Genomic DNA, 18,055 nt, shown 5'->3' with positions numbered 1-18,055 from the left:
TGAATCTATAGCCTCATCCTATAACCAGATTAGTTACAGTATAAAATGTCTTATTTACTTGATGCACATTGGTGCCCCTGAGTGCATTCTACATTTCAAGAAGTTGCATTCCAAATTCCAGGCATCCCTGCTTCTCATTTCAGGAACTGGAAGATGAGAAGCTTGGTTGATTTTTAAAAACAGAACAGGCTGTTCAGCCATGTGGCAAAGATACTGCCATTTCCCAAATGTGTTAAGAACAAATTTGGAGCATTGCGAGAAGTTAATTGAATTCAGTATTGTGATCAATATGGATATATTCTCCAATTATTAGAGTATGGAATATCTCCATACCAGGGGAAACAGAGAGGTCTTGAGTTGTTGTTTTTTTAAAAAAATTGCAATGCATTCCTTTACACAGAAGTAAGTCCCACTGTGCTTAATTTACTTCCAAGTAAGAGTACATAGGATTGCAGAGGTTGATGTAGAGGAGGAATGAGAATGGACAGGTCTGTCTGCTTCTGTTTATATCAGGCTCTTCAAGCATGTTTCCACATCAAGCTGCATTTTAAAAACAACAGCAGAAATATGCACATGGTATTTTCTCCATAAAATATGCATTTTTATTCTACCCTAAAATACATATTTTGGTGTGCATGGTAACCTAAAATGCTTGTTTTATCTGTATTTCAATATTCATTTGTTTTTTGGATGATCAGTTTGTGGTTCTGTATTGAAAAATTGAAAGATGTGCAAAAACCAAAGCTATTTGTGTTCCAATCTGCATCATAGCCTGCGAAGTGAATGGAGTCAGCTCGCTTTAATATTGCAGACCCAACAAGATCTCCCAGCATCCCTCAGAAGAAATTGACATGGGCAAAACGTGAAACAATTTGAAAAGCTGGATGGCTTTCAAAAAGATGCTCAGGCAAGTCTTGTTGTGGGGCTGATGTTCAAGCAAAGGGAACAAGTCTAGTGACAGACTGTCTGCCTGGCTCATAAATCTGCAGACAAATTTAAGTTTTCACCTGGAGCTACATTTACAAGTATGTCAATGAAATTAAAATCAAAGCCCCTTGCCTGGCCTGCGGGAAAGGAAATGCATCATGAGAAGAGAATGCTTTCCAGCACTCGCGGATCCTTCTAAGTTTCTGAAATCCTCCAAGTTAGCACTGTAGCAACAAGAATCCCAGAGTGGAATGTGTTGAACACGCTCATGATTAATGTGGCAGTTCTTCAGGAAGGATGTAAAGGTCAGGTTGAGGAGGACTCTGGTTATTTATGAGGCAGAAATCTTTTAGGTATTTCCAAGGGTGTTATTCAAGTCAGCATTATTCTGTGACTGAACTTGGATTTGACATTTCTGGATTTCAAAGACAGTTGAGGAGAAATGCCTAGCAGGTTGTGTGTGTGGCGGCAGTTGAAAGGGGAAACAGAATGAAAATTAAGCTTCTAATCGTTGTTGCAAACATGTCACAAACTTTGTCTCCCAAACTGGGAATCTTTTAAAGCTATTGTAGCTCACTCCTTCCTTCCAACCATCATCATATGTTGTTCCTCTGTATTTCCATGGTGCTCTCAAAACAGCAAATATGCCAGAGGAGAATGTATTTCCTTTCATTAAATATAACCCTGATTACTCCTTGGCTCTAGGCATTTTTCATCAGCAGATAACAGTTCACTAATGAGGTTGATATTGCTTTTTCAGCTGACTCATGCCAGCACTGGGATTAATCAGTTAAAGGGGGGGGGGGGTGTATATCCTTGTTCATAGACACAGTTGGCACTCTACATTTTATAAACCAAATGACAGAAGAATTGTGTTCTTTTCTATGAGACTTTTCTGTTATATATTCCAGCAGATTATTGTTTGGCTTTGAATGATTCTGCTGTTTAAATGGTGGCACCTTTTTCTTCTTTTTCTCTTTTGCAAACTGATTTTGCATTTTAGCATCACATATTGGCTGGATCCAGACTGATTTAGTCACCCTTTAGTCCCATGGATACATCTGTTTCATTGTTTTCAATGGGACTAAATGGCGTCTGATGTAGTCTTAATCCAACCCATTGAATTATTAGATTTTTGGATGGCCTTGCCCTAAAAGGTTGTCAAAAATATTTAAATAAATTAAATATTAATGAAAATGATGACAAAGTGTATTTACATGATGTAAAATAGATTTATTTAGCCACCAAGAATCATCAGAACATAAGAAGAGCTCTATTGGATCAGAGCAAAGGCCCATCTAGTCCAACCTTCTGTTCTCACAATGGCCAATCTGCTTATGGAAAGCTCACAAACAGGGCTCACTGTCTGGTTGCAGCTTCCAGCAACTGGTATTCAGAGGCATATTGCCTCTGGTACTGGAAGTAATATAGTCATCATAAAATAGTATGCATTGGTGTTGGTTAGAGCAAGGTGCTGATAATGCCAAGGTGGCAAGTTTGATCCCCGTATGGGACAGCTGCATATTCCTGTATTGCAGGGGGTTGGACTAGATGATCCTCAGGGTCCCTTCCAACTCTACATCTCTATGGTTTCTATGAGAGCCTTATCCTCCAGGAAATCAGCGAATGAAATGTCTGGTTGGTTAGCAGCCCTTGGGCAGTTCCCACATGTGCCCAAAACTTTGCCCAAGTATCATGTACAGCTGATTTTACAGATAACTCATTCTGAGTATCTCTGGAACCTGACCATAAAGTTGCCATGTAGTATTTAAGCATTGTTTAATTGCTTGATGTGCCTATGTCAATAAAGAAAATGTCTTCCCTAGTTAATTGCAACATGGCTGGAATGGGGGTGTTAATTTCTTTTGCAGGACGTGCTTGCCCCACCTCCTCTGTTTGCAAACGAATGTGGCTTCGAGACACTACTGGATGAACTGCTTGCTTGCAAAATGAATCATGTTCTTTGAACCAGTACAATACATTCTACCCAAATGAGGCAGAGCTACCACTGACCTCCTCTTTTTGTGTGTGTCCTGAAAAAGGACCCTAGAAAATGTCGGGTCCTTCCAGGTTCAGAAGACCTTGAAGAGCACCCATACTACTACTGTAGTTTAAGAGTAGTTCAACTTGAAAAGCTGCTGCTGTTCAAATTTAAACAGTATTGGCCATGGCAAAGTGGCAGTGGTGTAGCCCTTTGCCCACAGTGCTTTGCTCTTGAGAAATAACCATTCCTCAGAGCAAGATGCAGCTAACCAGAGAGCCCCGTATGAGTGCTACTGACTGCTTTGCCGCAGGGGCAAAGTGGTGGTCTTGGGTCACAGCCACACAATACATTTAAGAAGTTAAGAAGAGCCCATTGGATAAGGCCAGTGGTGCAGCTAGTCCAGGGTTTCTGAAACCTGGGTCTCCAGCTGTTTTTTTTTTTTTTTTTGACTACAACTCCCATCATCCCTAGCTAGCAGGACCAGTGGCCAGGGATGATGGGAGCTGTAGTCCAAAACAGTTGGAGACCCAAGTTTCGGAAATGCTGATCTACTCCAACATTCTGTACTCACAGTGGCCAACCAGTTGCCTATTGGAAGCCTCAAAGGAAGGACCTGAGTTCAAGAGTGCTCTTCCCACTTGTGATTCCCAGCACTCAGAGGCATACTGTCTCCAACACAGAGGCATACTGTCTCTGACATGGAGGCAGAGTGTAACCACCATGGCTAGTAGCTCCTGATACTCCATGAATTTACCTAAAGACATCCAAATTGGTGGCCACCATAACTTCATGTGAGAGCACTCACAGCCATGTCCCCCCCCCCCCCCAAGAATACATAAGACTGATGCATATCCCTGCCCTCCCTGGGTTGCTTTTCCAAAAGAAAGATGTGATTGTTTCTGAGCACATTCATTTGTATGTTTACTAGATGCTATGACTCTTAGAATTAAACAACATGCTTAGCCCAGGATTCCCCCACCCCATCCCCTTGCAACTGAACCCACAGCCCTTCCACACAAAACTCCATTCCGTTTTCCTCTGACACTTTCTTCATTTCAGAAGCCTAAGTGGGGAGCCTCTCATTTGTTGCTATTTTTTAAACAATTGAGGGTCAGAAAATCTTTCTGATCTGCCACTTACCCTGAGGTCAACTCATAGATCCCAATTTACCAGTAGATGACTGCTGTATGCCAAGGCCAGATGATGCCTATGTTATAATACAGTCTTCAACCATCTTAAAAACAATTCCCTTCCCTCAAGCCACTAACCGCACACTGCAGTGGCGTCACCAAAGGGAGAAATCTAGGGAACGCTCTGAGAGTCTGCTTCCTATGCAGCCCTCTGAATACTGGGGGCTGAACATTGGCATTTCTGTGGGTTTCCAGAAAGCACACCCTGCTCTTCCCCTTAGGCAATGGTGATCATGCATGATATGTGGGGCAGGAGGCAAGTGCTTATATGTTATGAAACTAAATAGATCCACTAGCCCAAGTATTTCTGCTTGTGCCTTTTCCTCTCAATCTCTCTGCACAACCTCCCCAAATCTGCTCCAGAGGGTTGAGGAAAATCCCAGCACAGATTAAGCAGGGGGCAGGGGGAGTCCCTTCACGCTGCCCAAAGGATTCTTACAGTGGTGAATCTATTTTCTTGTATACCGCCCAGGGGCAATTTCCTCCATGCCACAATCAATGTCCCCACCACAAATGTCTGGTGGTGGTTTGAACAATAGCACTGGGTGTGGTGAGGAGGAGCTGCCCTCTACACAGTGGTGTTACTTGAGTTTATTTGGACAGGACCAGGACAGGGAAAGAGCAGTGGCAAGATCGAGGCTATGTAGGTGTACCAGCAGAGCCCATCTGGGGTTTCCACTGATGTTCACCAACCCTAGACTCACTGCCGCTGTGCCCTGCTTCAGCCCGATCTAGGTAAGCTGCAGCAATGTTGGAAGGTGGCTGAACATGTCCACCACCCCAGCAGCTATGGGGTGCCAACCCAGAGTACCCTGATGTGATCTGCCACTCAGAAACAGCCCTTACTTTATGTCACTGATGCACCATTCTTTTATGTGCTATTAAACAAAGGACAATAACAATGTTGTTGATACGTTTTTATTAAAAATGGATGAAACTGATATGAAGTAAGATCTACTTTTTTTTACCGCACACATAAAAAAATACAAATGCACTTTACAGTGTATTTACACAACATTTCCCACGTTTTAGCTTCCTTGAGTTGAAAACCAAAATGAGAAACTACAAAGGTTAAAATATCTATTTTACATTATCTACAAAATGTATATTCTACTCTGACCAAAAATCATAGGAAAACACTTTGATGCATGTAGGGAGGGGCATGATAAGACATAAAACAGGCGTCTTAAAAAATATAAAACACATCAAAGCTCATTAAATAATTACATTAATAAATAGCTTTTTGTTCAAATTTACTTTTGAAGCTGCTGTCATGCGTATTTTGCTTTTGTTTACAACTCTATGGATACAAAGGTTTGGAATAAAATGATCAGCATGAACAATACTCCCCCCCCCCCCCCGGTGTGAAATCCAAATCATTCCTTTTCTTTTAAATGAGAGGTGTGAGACATGGTTTAAATACTTGATTGAGAACATGTGCCCATAAAAACACAACAGCAGCTCTCTACAATATAAAACATCGCATGTCCATGTCAACAGCTCTTTTGTTTCCAGTAAAAAGAAGTTCATTGAGCTGCAGGTCTGGAGCCTATCTTGAAAATATAGATGCTGAACTCACCCCCCCCCCCAAAAGGTCCTTATGCACAGAATGCCCTTTTGAGTTTGGTCAAAGCCACAAGTATATGTACACCCAGCTGTGAAGCAAACAATGACATGATAGAGTTTTCGTTAGGCAGTGATATCTGTAAAGCAGGCAATTCATTGATAAGTTCAAATTTTAAGATGGATGGCTGAGTTCTAACTTGGGGGATGCTTCATGGATTTGCTGTTCCTTTTCCTCTCTTTATGATGCTGCGCGGGCTTTGTTTGAGATGCTCCTTCAAAGTTATGGCTGGATTCGTTGTGTTGCCTGGTGTATCTCTTGCACTTGCAAGCCGTAACGACAGTTACTTTGTAGGTTCTTGTACTTCCATCTTGACACTGAAGCTGAATCCTTTGGGTGCGGGTCTTGTCATTGACACATCGCCACTCCTGTGAGCTCCTTCTGCTCCAGTACTTGGAACCATAGCCTCCTCCGATCCAGTTAGGCAACACTGGCAAAGGGAGACACTCCCCAGCGCACACCAGCTCTTTCAGAGGGTTTATACTGGTACATTGGCCATCGGAAATGTATTTGGTGGATCTCAGTTCCCGGCATCCAACTTGAACGCGACCTGTCAAAGGCACAGAACATGGAGGTCAACGCTCAAATTCCAATGGCCTACATTTATTTCTTGCATCAGAGTAGCTCACAAAGCCTTGGTACCCATGTTTATATGTCCTTCATGTGGCAGTGAGATGGAGCTCCTTCCTGCTGCACTATGTGTAGATGATGTAATATGCAAGCCAGGAAGTCCATGTCAACATCCATATTTTACATTATTGCTCCTCCCCCTTGCTGCTGCAACCAACTTCATAAGAGTAACTGTTTGTGGATCTGCTCATGCAGGGATTCACAGAGTATTGCAGCAGCTACTTCTGTGATCACAAGATACTTCCCATCACCCAAGCAGCCACTGTAATTTCCCTTGATTCCCTGCAATACACATTTTACTGCACATACACGCCGGCCACAATAGCACCGGCACCAAATCTCTTTTGAGGGTGAGAAATTGTGTCAGCAGGGCTTCCATGGAAGCTGGTATTGTGCATTCAACTCTTGTTACACCATCTGAATGGTGGAGGAATGAGAGGGGCATGTTTCTCCTCAGTCACATGGAGACTGGGCAAATGTCTGAACTGGGGCACAGAAAAGGTCGACCCCTGGCAGTCAGTTGACATTTCATAGATGTCCTGGGTGATTATTTGGTATAATATTTTTCCACTATAGATGTGTACTTCATCTAGCCCAGTGTTTCCCAAACTTGGGTCTCCAGCTGTTTTTGGACTACAATTCCCATCATCTCTGACCTCTGGTCTTGCTAGCTAGGGATGATGGGACTTGTAGTCCAAAAACAGCTGGAGACCCAAGTTTGGGAAACACTGATCTAACTCAATGGAGGGCAGGCACTGATTATTGGCTTCTACTTCTCCCTCTGGCCCAGGGATGGAGAACCTGTGACCTTCCAGATGTTGGTGGACTACAGCTCTCATCAGCCCCAGCTAGCCTGGCCAAGAGACAAGAGTTCAAGTCCAACAGTGCCTGGAGGGCCACAGGCTCCCCATCCCTGTTCTGGGCCAAAACTGAATGACTAAAGCTGTAATGTAATAGTGCAGGTCTAAAAGCTAGTGGGATTGCCCCAGAGGTAAGTAGGTTGCTAATTGTGGCCTGTTTGTATATAAGCTGCCTCAGCTTCTGATGGTATCAGAAGTAATACTGTGTTAAAAGCTTCCATCCATCTACCTGACTTGCATGAAATCATTGTCCTGGATCTTGATCTAAGATGGATTTGTTCCAAGATGCTAAGTATTTGTTTAGCTGGTGTGAAGATTTATGCGTGTTGTTTGGGGAGTTTAGGAAATTAATATGCTGGATTTAAATAACAACAATACAAAAAAGCTCAATGTATGCATACCATCTTCAAGGAAAACTCTAGCTCTGAGGAAGATTCTTAGAAAACTGTATTCTATACATTTTTCTTTGTCAAAATACACAGTTTTCTTCAGGCGACAGTATTACAGTATTGCAACATTGCTTGTCAGTACGCTTACTTAAAACAGGTAATACTGCTAAACCTGAGGCAATATTATTTCATTTTTTAAAAAAGGCAACTGACATTGTACCAAGGCACTGAACCAGCCGCAAATACAGACATGTTTGTGCCTGCTTACATCTGCAGAGATATACCCTCAACGAAGTAAGCACAATTCCTTATTTTAATAATTACCCTTTGAAATGATCACACACCATGAATTTCAACACACACCTTTCACTCTTATGCTTTCTCTTTCTTAAAGAAAGTGGAAACTGTGCAATGTTATTCAAGAGCAATGCAAATAAGCAGAATTATAGTTAATGAGCAAAGCGTCACGCCCATGATATTTCAACTTATGTTTGCTGCTTTGATTTCAAGTAGAGTTGAGTGACCATTTTAGAAGAAGAAGAAGAAGAAGAAGAAGAAGAAGACATATCGACTTTTTTGCAGTCTCCTCAATATGGAGGGATATTTGTCTGGAAGAGCTTATGCGAAAGGTTTGTCTTATATAGGCACAACAGGCCAACTCAAATTTGCCAAACCTTTTGTGGAGGGAGGGTATTAGGTGTAATCTAACACTCCATGCACACTGGATTTTTCAACCAACTCCATTTTTCAAGAACCAGCAGGTATTCCTTAAGGCACACTCTGCAAGGACGTTCTTTTGTGCAAGATGGCACCAATAGGGTTCGCACAAGAGATCTTCTCCAAATTCTAGTAAGGCAAAGCTGAATTTGCTAATGTGCCAACATGCCATGTCCATCAACCAATTCCCTCTCTATGGTGACATTCTGCAGGAAGTCTCCACCCAGGTTGTGTGTGTGTGACTATTTATTACTTGAAGAGACAGCAGCTTCACCAACTATTCCCCACGGACTATTTTAAGAGGAATGGATTTCTGCACACTGTTCCTCACCCAAATAATTTTGATCCAGGTTTGCATCCTGCACCTGGCTCAGGAATGTGAGTGAAAGGAAGTGGTTACCACTTTGCATTGTCTGTCTTCTTCAGCGCTTGCATGCGTACAACTTTAGCTCCCCTCCCACCCCCGTAGTGACAGTTCGCTGACAATGAATGCATACCGGGCTGTTCATGTAATCTTGCATTGACAAGATATTTCCTGTGTATTTAAGCTACGCTTAAGCAGAAATGCAGGCAAGCCTTTTTTCCTTGTTTTAAAAAACGTGGTCATCAACTTTTTTTTACTCTTTTGGGACACAAGGATGTTCTGGTTTATGGCTCAAGTCAACTCGACCACCACCACCCCCCCGGAAAAAAAACACATTTCCCAACTGTGCCCCTCTTTTCCCCCCCAGCCAAAAGCCCAATCAGGGGAGCAGGGCATTTTCAAAGGCAAGTTGGAGCAGAGATCCCGGGTAGGTTGTGAACCTGTTTGTTGACACTGACTAGAGGAGTTAAGCAGGTAAGTGCTAATTCAGGAAGTAAAAAACAAAAATGCTGGAACCAAATCAAAGCTTGGCTGCTGAAAGTAAATGTTAGCTTTGTGAAGGGGCACAGACGAATGAGCTAGCTGAAAAGCCCGCTGAGAGAGAGAGAGAGAGAGAGAGAGAGAGAGAGAGAGAGAGAGAGAGAGACTGACTAGAGGAGAGAAAGCATTGTCTCTCCTGAACTACAGTACTTTGTCCCTTACAAAGACGCTTTATGAGAAATGAAAGGTAATCTCAAGTAGCCCCCGATCTGGAAGGAGAAAAAAATAAATAACCGAAGCACTTCTCTTTTTCTTCATTTAATATTCTGTCTTTTGCTCCCTGTTCAGATCTCATGAGCACAGGATCCAGGAGAGAACTCCAAAATGCAAAAAGCCTGGATCTAATTTGGAATTACTAATAATAAGCCTGCCACGTTTTTGGCACGAGAACTCATTCATTTTTATTTTTAAAAGCGTGCTTGGAGGACCCCCCCCCCCTTGAGACGGAATTCTCCACAGGAACTTCTAAAGGGGTGCATCCTTAATGGCAAACGCAATTCGACTTTTGAAACATCGTATGTCAAATAAAATAAAGGGCAGGGAGTGTACTTGAGGAGGGGATAACGAACAGAGCGCATCTGTACAACTCCAAACAGATACTTACTGGTCCGGTCGAATCCCGGGTGTCTGCCTCCATTTCTCGCTTGGTTCAAGGTGCTGTTGTTGCTGGAGCTGGCCGGAATGGGTTTCACCACGTGGGAATAAAGGATCTCGGTGGCATCGTTCTTGAAAGCCCAGCAGCCCTTCAGGAGCAGGCAGGCGAGCAGAATGCCAGAGAGCTGTAGAGCGGAGAGGAGCATGGCTGGCTCAAGCTGTGTGCGCGCCTGTTGAATCCCAGCTCCTGCTGCTGCTGCTTCCTCCGCCGCCTTTTCTGCAACTGTGAAATTCCTCCCAGAGACTCCCTTTATATAGTCCCAGAGGCTTGGCACTCGTGGAAGTGTAAGCTTGGGGAGCGCTTCAGGATGAAAACACAGACAAGGAGAGGGTGGGATCCCCTGGAAGCAGCAAAGGATTCTTTTTTTTTTTTTTTACCAGTGGAAGGCTGGAGCAAAGGAGGAGCTTAAGGGGGAAAAGTCACTAATTGCAGGATTCCTAGGCCAGGTTTTTGAGGATGGGGAGAGGGAGGGAGGAATCGAAGAGCTGTTCAGTAGCAAGCAGACACTGTAGAGGGCATAAGCTGGTTTGCCGTTTCTGACACTCTGCATACCTGACTCCCCCTCTCACCTGCTGCATACTCACAATACCTTTAAAGCACATTGGAAGCACATTTTCTCCTTCAAAGAATTCTGGGCACTGTGGTTAAGGGTTGCTGGTGGGAATTGTAACTATGGGAGGGCTAAACTACAGTGCCCAGAATTCTCTGAGGGGGGATGATATGCTTTGAACATGTTTGGATTCAAGGTTTCAGGAGTATGCAGCCTGAATCACTGTTGCCAGCAAGGATTTGTCTTCCTAAGACTTTCTACTACTGTATTGGGTGGGAGAGAGAGATGGATTTTGTCATTTATGTGAAAGATGCAAAATTGTTCTGCACACTGCGGAAAAGGTTCAGGGCAAGCATACTTTTCTGGAAGGGGGAGAAAACGGAAGCCCACTATATGTGTCCCGTGAATAATTTAATGATGGCCTAGAGAAAGATTTTAATAATGTAGCTTTGATCAACGCAAAGCTTTCCTAAAGCAACGTTTGTGTTAGGGGAATTGTCTCTTCTCAGTGTGCTAGAAATTCTCTGCTGTACTCCTCTGACACTGCTGACAAAGATAATACGCATTCTTTGCCCCAAAGGAAGTTTCTTTAGACAGCTTCAGCAGCTCACATGGCCCAAGTTAGCCTCATTAAGCCCAGTGGGAATACTCTAGCATAAGTGGCACATAACTTGGAGCTTTCACTTCATGAATCGTCTACTGCTATTTGAAGGATGTGAAAGTATATTTTACATAATGAGTAATAATAAGCTGTTCTGCAAAGAGGGGAAGGAAATCTCGCTTTGACCTGTAGCGTTCTGCTGATGTCTTACTTCCAGATATTAAGCATTCATTTGAGATTCCTCTCCCTGAGATACGGGGCAACTGGTCCTGCAATGACCACATGCAGTGCCAAGCCACTAACCATAGTTTAAGCAAATTAGTCTGGCATGCCTCCACTTTGCTCCTTCCTCCATTGGGGAGGAACAAGCATGCAGTATAGCTGACTTAGTGTTATGTCTGACAGCCAGTGAGATGTAGTGGTTAGAATGTTGAACGAGGAGGACCAGGGAGATCTGGGTTCTAATCCCCACTTGGCCATGAAGCTCACTGGGTGACCTTGTGCCAATCACTGTTTCTCAGCCTAACCTACCTCACAGGGTTGTTGTGGGGATTGGATGAGGAGGGGGAGAACCATGTATGCCACCTTGAGTTCCTTTGGAGGGGGAAAAAGCTGGGGCATAAATGCAAAAAATAAACAAATAAATTAACCAGCGCTCTTAGCTGGCTTTGTTCCAACAACCAATGTTTGTGGTACCCTGATTGTAGCTTTTTTGGCAGAAACACGCGTCAAAGCTGGATTCCTGCAAGGCACTGTCTGCACTTGATCTAGGTCAGGGTTTCCCAAACTTGCGTCTCCATCAGTTTTTTGGACTACAATTCACATCATCCCTGGCCACTGGTCCTGCTAGCTAAGGATGATGGGAGTTGTAGTCCCAAAACAGCTGGAGACCCAAGTTTGGGAAACCCTGGCCTAGATGCTGCAGTTAGTGCAGAATGCTGCAGCGCGATTGCTGACAGGAGTGAAACCTTGTCAACATATAACACTTGTGCTCGGAGGTTGCACTGCTTGCCAATTTGCTGCTGGGACAAATTCAAGGCGTTACTATATAAAGCCCTTAACACCTTTATTTATCTGCAAGTTTATCTGCAAGATCACATTGCTTTATGTCTACTTGACCACTTCAGCGTATGGAACTGGCACTGGCCACATTAGGCCCATTTTGCATTTGTAAGAAATCACTTGAGAACTCCCAGCAAGTACATCTATTTCCAAGTAGTGCGTATTTTGCATGCACATACTGAACTTGTGCAAACAGAGGCAAAGGACACATGGTCAGAGCAACACCTCCAGGTGTTGTTGGACTACAACTTCTATCAGTCCCAGCCAACATGATCAATGGTCAGGGATGATGGGAATTGTAATCCGACAAATATTTGGAGAACCACCGTGAGCTAGATCTAACACATCACAGGGCACTTCATATGAGTTCCTGTATAGCCTCTTCTCTGGAGCAACATTATAGCACATGCTTCCTCCGTTCAATGCTTAACCGGAACCCCCAGAATAGGAAAAAAGAAAAACCACCTATACCCAACACATTTGTGCAACCTCAGTTGTTTGACGTACGATTTAATCCAATTCAGACTGGTGTAGCTAAATTTAGGTTGAATGCCAAATACTGAATTCTGGCTGGATGTGGCATCCCCAAGGCTTTTACCTTCACCATTTAAGTTAATGAGAACGATGCCACTCATGTCAATGATGGGAGATCGCGCACCACCCAGGTGACAGCTTCTGTGGAAGACACGGAGGCAAGCAGGAGGTGTTGAAAAGCAGAACCCATAAGTCACTTGGCAGCTGAGAGTGAGGAGAGCTCAATCCGTACCTGCCTGTGTTATTATAACTGGCCACACCCTTTTCTGGAATAGCAAGAATGTTGCAGGTTGGAACGGCGGTGTATTAGCAGTTGCTTTTGTGTGGAAAACCTTGATCAGGACTTGGCGGTCCTGTGTCTCGCCACAGCCAGACGATCAGCTCTCCTCTTTTATACCTATCCAATTTAACCCACCTAAAAAAAAAGTAGACATGATGAAATCTATTTTGCTTTTATAAAGCAATTATAAAGTAAGGCTGCCTTGTATTAAACGATTCATAAAGGCACGCTCAGCTGTATCAGAAAGATATTGTATATAATTATGACTTACCCAAAATATGCTTCTTTTGTTTCTCCATGTGCAGCCTTCTTCCTCTGCACTACGTAATGGGGAACGGAAGAGCCTCGTGGATGCGAGCGCTTTCTGTCCAAGAAACAGCAATGGCAACACACTAGGCATGCTGCCGGTCCCATTTTTGAAGTAGAATCGACACAATACAGATTTCCCATTGTTCTGCTTTGGATTTCTGCAATGGTGTGGTTATAAATTCTGAAGTGCTTCTATGCCACACACATACACAGAGAGATATACACTCAGAGAGAATTTTTGACCAATGCAGACATTATGGCTTCAACATCAAACCAGCTTTTTCCCCCCTCAGCTCCACTTCCCCTGCTTTGCTTTATGTCCAACCTGAAGAACAGCTCTGGTGGACTCAAAGTACTGCTCACTGCTTTGTGACATTTTGGTTGGACTCATAATAAATGGAATTTTTCAGAACAGAAGTGGCAGTTTAAACCTGAGCCAGTAGTGGTCCGTGAGGAGGAGCAGAAGTGCTAACCTCACCTTTTATCACAGACATTGCTGTGGTTTACTGGGAGGAAGCAAAGTGAGGTTGGCTTGGTGCAAATGCACTGGCAGAACCAATGTGTCTGCACCGTGCTGAGCTCACCACCACTTCTCACCTGCAATTGGATCTGCAATTTCAAAGTGGTGTAGTGGTTAAGAGTGGTAGTCTCGTAATCTGGGGAACCGGGTTCGCATCTCCGCTCCTCCACCTGCAGCTGCTGGGTGACCTTGGGCCAGTCACACTTCTTTGAAGTCTCTCAGTCCCACTCACCTCACAGAGTGTTAGTTGTGGGGCAGGAAGGGAAAGGAGAATGTTAGCCGCTTTGAGACTCCTTAAAGGGAGTGAAAGGCGGGATATCAAATCCAAACTCTTCTTCTTCTTGCAAGCATGTGAAGTTATCCAAGTCAAGCTTATTTCTTACAAGTATTTCCTCTCCAATAAAGTTTTCTCTTTGTTCAATGTTTTCCATATGCTCTGCAGATTTTATGGATATTTGCTCCTACAATTCTCTTTGAGTCTCATCAGGAGATTTTTAGATCATTTGATCTGTGAGGTCACAAAAACATGGGCGACAGTTACTAATATGTCATATCCAGAAGATGCAGTCTCAGCATTGTGTGTGTGTGTGTGATGGATACTTTATGTAGTCCAGATAACCATGAGATCATCTTGGTAAATTGCTTCACCTTTTGTTAAGGTATTCTGCAATCTGGAAGTATTTCTGAGTGACCATCTGGATTCTGGATTCTAAATTGCATTTATTTTCTGTCTTTGATCAGAAGACTGTCAGCATCTCTCTAATGAAGGCTTTGCCAAACTTATCTGTTCCTTTATGATCTCCTGATAGAATAAGTGTGACATCTTGTCTATCGGCTGCTCCTGTCCCAGTCTACAGCTACTCCTCCTGTTAAAAAGGACTCCTTGATTAATTAGTGGTATTGGCCATAGACAGCATAATGCCTTTGAAGTCTATATTGGCTTCCTTTTTGCCTCCCAGGTAAAATATTGCTATTGATCTATAAAGACCTATCCTCTTGGAGCCCTGCCTGACAGATCTTCTATCCCAGTTGTGTCGCACTGACAGCTGACATTTTTTTACTTCCTCAAAGGTTCGGGATCTGGAGGTGCATTTTTCTCAGAGCCTCATTGGTCTGTCAAGAGCTGGAAGAGCTGCCAACTGCAGCAGATTCATCACTTTCCTGTCAGGCTGTGGGGAAAGTAATCAGCTCGTATCTCCAGGCGAGATGGATCTCTTTTGTGTTTGCATACTGAATTTAATATCTGGTGACTGGGCAGTAGAAAAATGGCAAGTTGGCAAAGTGAGGCAGTTTAGAGCAATTATGGTTTGCCTTTGGAGCAGTTAAGAGCAATTATGACCTAAAAGACGTCCCTAGCTCAGCTATTGGCGCGTAACTCAGTGGGTGGCCTTACACAAGCCACTGTCTCATGCCCTCAGTCCAATCCATAATACATGGATAATCACACTGCCCTAAGCGTTGCTTAGGTAATTTATGGGAAAGAGTTTGAGTACTTAGGGGAAATGCTATAGAAATACTTAACTGATGTACTGAAGAACTCTGTAACTTGAAACAGCTTAAAAATATAAAGTCAAAAGCGTAGCCAAAACAGCAACAGATTGGGCAATATCTGGCCTTGATCTGGCCCATAAACAGGGAGGACAATGAGAACACACCTGACATCCCCCTGCACCTAATATACCTACCTCACTTCTTATGTTGCTAACTATGTAGATAAAAGTGGAGAGTGCAGATTTTGTAGGGTTGGGGGAATGGATCTGACAGGTGGATCAAATCTTTATCACCCACCCCCATGAGCCACAATTGACATCTGTCCACCTGTCAATCACCTGACCTCGCAATGACACCAGGTGACCCATTTCAGTCTACATTTTTGCAAGCACCACGATCAGCTGATGATTGGGGTTTGCAAAGCACTGTGCATGGGGCTAATGGCCCCAGAGGTTCACTGCCGCTGATGTTGATCTGTTGATGTTTGGATGTGGTATGCATGCATTGTGTAGGTTAATTTCCTGACAAAAATCCCATAATCAACAGTGCAGTGCAGTCCAAGCCTAGACATGCCACACATTGGATTTATGTGCCCAGGCCCCACTTTGATGTTACTGCCCTGCATGAGAGTCTGGTACCATAGACGTCTAGGGATGCTGCAGGTGGGATACAAATGGCTGGTAAGCATGGAGGGCCCTCCATGCATATGAGCTAGAGTGAGAAGAAGAAGAATCTGATCTATCCCAATATTGGCTAGCTTTCTCAGAACATCCATCCAAATTCTTAACTCCCTATGATTCCTAGAGACTTACTGTAGTTTTTAGTATCCAAAGAGCATAGGAAGTTGCCTTATACTGAGTCAGACTATTAGGTCCCTCTACCTCAGTAGCGTCTACACTGACTGGCAGCTGCTCTCCAGAATTTCAGAGAAGCCCTACCCAGAGATTCTGGAGGCTGAACCTGGAACCACCTGCATGCAAAATAAATGCTTTACCACTGAGCCATGTATGTCCCTTCCCAAGAGTTTGGGAGTGAGGAGGGGACAGCAGAGAACACAGTACTCTATTAATGTCTGGTGCTAATTAAAATAATTAAAACTTCCCATCATGCAGCTGGATCTCGCCAATTGCAGAGAAAGGATTATGGGCTAGAAGATATCAACTTTTTATAGTACAGCTCTTTCTCGTGCCATGAAGTCAAGAAACCTACTCTAATATCTCCATAGTATGTTCAGTACAGAGATGTAGAGTTACACCCGTGAAAAATACATCTTGTTGCTTTGGTGTATGTTTGCTGGGGTACATTTTCTCAATGACTCAAGGGATAAAGGGATCGAAAGGACAATTTTCAATATATGAGATCTAATTGATTTTACGGTTTGGTAGGATAGTTCATCTGGGTTGCATGTTTCTGCAGAATTGGTTAACTATGCTTCTCAAGATGCTTATTCTTGCTTTTTGCAACTTCATGGAAAAGCACGCACCCTTTCAGCTGAATGAATCTATAATAATGCACTGCCTAAGTCCTGTAAAGGTCATACAAGATCATTCCCATTCCATATAATGTTATGGTCATTTATAAATCTGTCAAGATCCCATCCCCGTTGTGCCCTAGGCATCAAGATGATATCTAAAGGGGAAGATATTTTTCAGAGCAAACACCTGTCAAGAAACACAAAAGTTCCAGAACATATGCATAGACAAGTATAAATTACTAGTTCAGAGGCTTGCCCATGCAATCCTCACTTCCAGTGCACATCAAAAAGTTAAAAGCTCTGCCTTCGTCAGATAAGACTGGAGTTGGTGAATCAGCCCAAGCTGATAAAAAGACATTCCTGGCCCCTGATGATGCCTTCAAGGGAAATGCTGAGTTGAAGAGCATCTGCAAATGACATGTTTGACCCTTGAGAGGGGCATGCAACCCCATCCAGAACCCACATAACTTCCCTCTTGTTTGGATTAGGTTTCAGTTCATTTGTCCTAATCTACCCCAAGACATCTGTTTGGGGTTTCCATCAACTTCTTCGGGTAGAAAGGAGAGTTACAGCTGCATGCCATTCACATATATTGATATCTCCAGATGACTTCACCCAGTGGTTCCATGTAGATGTTCAGAAGCAGAGGGGCAAGAGATGGAACCTGAGGCACCCCAATGCCAAGAGGTGGAACAGACATCCCTCAGCGCCACTTTCTGAATGCTACTGTCCATGTGTGACTGGAGGCAGTGCAACACAAGTCATATCCCAGAGATACATCTGGAAGGATGCCATGGTTCAGGAGAACAAACAGGGTTGCTTGCAGTTGCCCTCTCTATTCCCCAGTGCAAGTCATCTGCAAAGGTAACCAGAGTGGTTTATTTCCCAGATCCAAGCTGGAAACCATTCAAATGGATCTAAACAAATCAGTATCCTCCAGGACTTCCTTGTGCATGAATGGTCCACACTCACCTCTGAATATAAGGGGGGGAAGGGGGGGGGTTGGAGAACCCAAACATTTCACCTCTAGCCAGTTTTTCAAAACAAAAGCACACTAAATAAAGTGTGAGACAAGCAACTGCCAAATGGACGTTGACGTTAATTGCTTTGCATAGTGTGGTAGCGATGGAATTCAAGCTTTCGCCCCCCACCCTAAGTAATAAGCCTAGCAATGAACTTCAAAGCAGAATAAAATACAATCTGGAGCACGATAAAAGAACAAGTCCAAAAATGAATATAAAATCATAATCCATATAAAATTCTTTAGGACTTAAAAGAGAGTTGTTGAGCAACAGGTTTGCATAGTTTGAAGGCCTCGTAACGAATACATTAGAGCTGCAAAAGCAGAAAAATA

General features: G+C 43.5%; 1 protein-coding gene and 1 long non-coding RNA gene across 2 annotated transcripts in view; both read right to left on the bottom strand.

The window, feature by feature from the left end:
- LOC310660661 overlaps nucleotides 1–18,055 on the bottom strand; it is a 197,679-nt gene that overhangs the window by 2,537 nt on the left and 177,087 nt on the right. The window lies entirely within an intron of this gene.
- SOSTDC1 (sclerostin domain containing 1) lies at nucleotides 5,004–10,127 on the bottom strand. The gene is made up of 2 exons (XM_083405650.1): nucleotides 9,830–10,127; nucleotides 5,004–6,275 (listed from the first exon to the last, which is right to left on the bottom strand). The coding sequence occupies exons 1-2, from the start codon at nucleotides 10,023–10,025 to the stop codon at nucleotides 5,860–5,862; spliced, it is 612 nt and encodes a 203-aa protein (XP_083261776.1). The 5' UTR covers nucleotides 10,026–10,127; the 3' UTR covers nucleotides 5,004–5,859.

This window comes from Podarcis tiliguerta, assembly GCF_965153285.1.
Source record: "Podarcis tiliguerta genome assembly, chromosome: 12".
In the NCBI taxonomy this organism is placed as follows: domain Eukaryota; kingdom Metazoa; phylum Chordata; class Lepidosauria; order Squamata; family Lacertidae; genus Podarcis; species Podarcis tiliguerta.
This window is presented reverse-complemented; position numbering and strand designations above follow the sequence as displayed.

Excerpts from the sequence above, each read along its gene's own strand:
- SOSTDC1 (XM_083405650.1), bottom strand. The coding sequence starts at position 10,025 with ATGCTCCTCTCCGCTCTACAGCTCTCTGGCATTCTGCTCGCCTGCCTG. Across the intron at positions 6,276-9,829 it reads CCCGGGATTCGACCGGACCA|GTCGCGTTCAAGTTGGATGC; the intron begins GTAAGTATCTGT and ends TGCCTTTGACAG.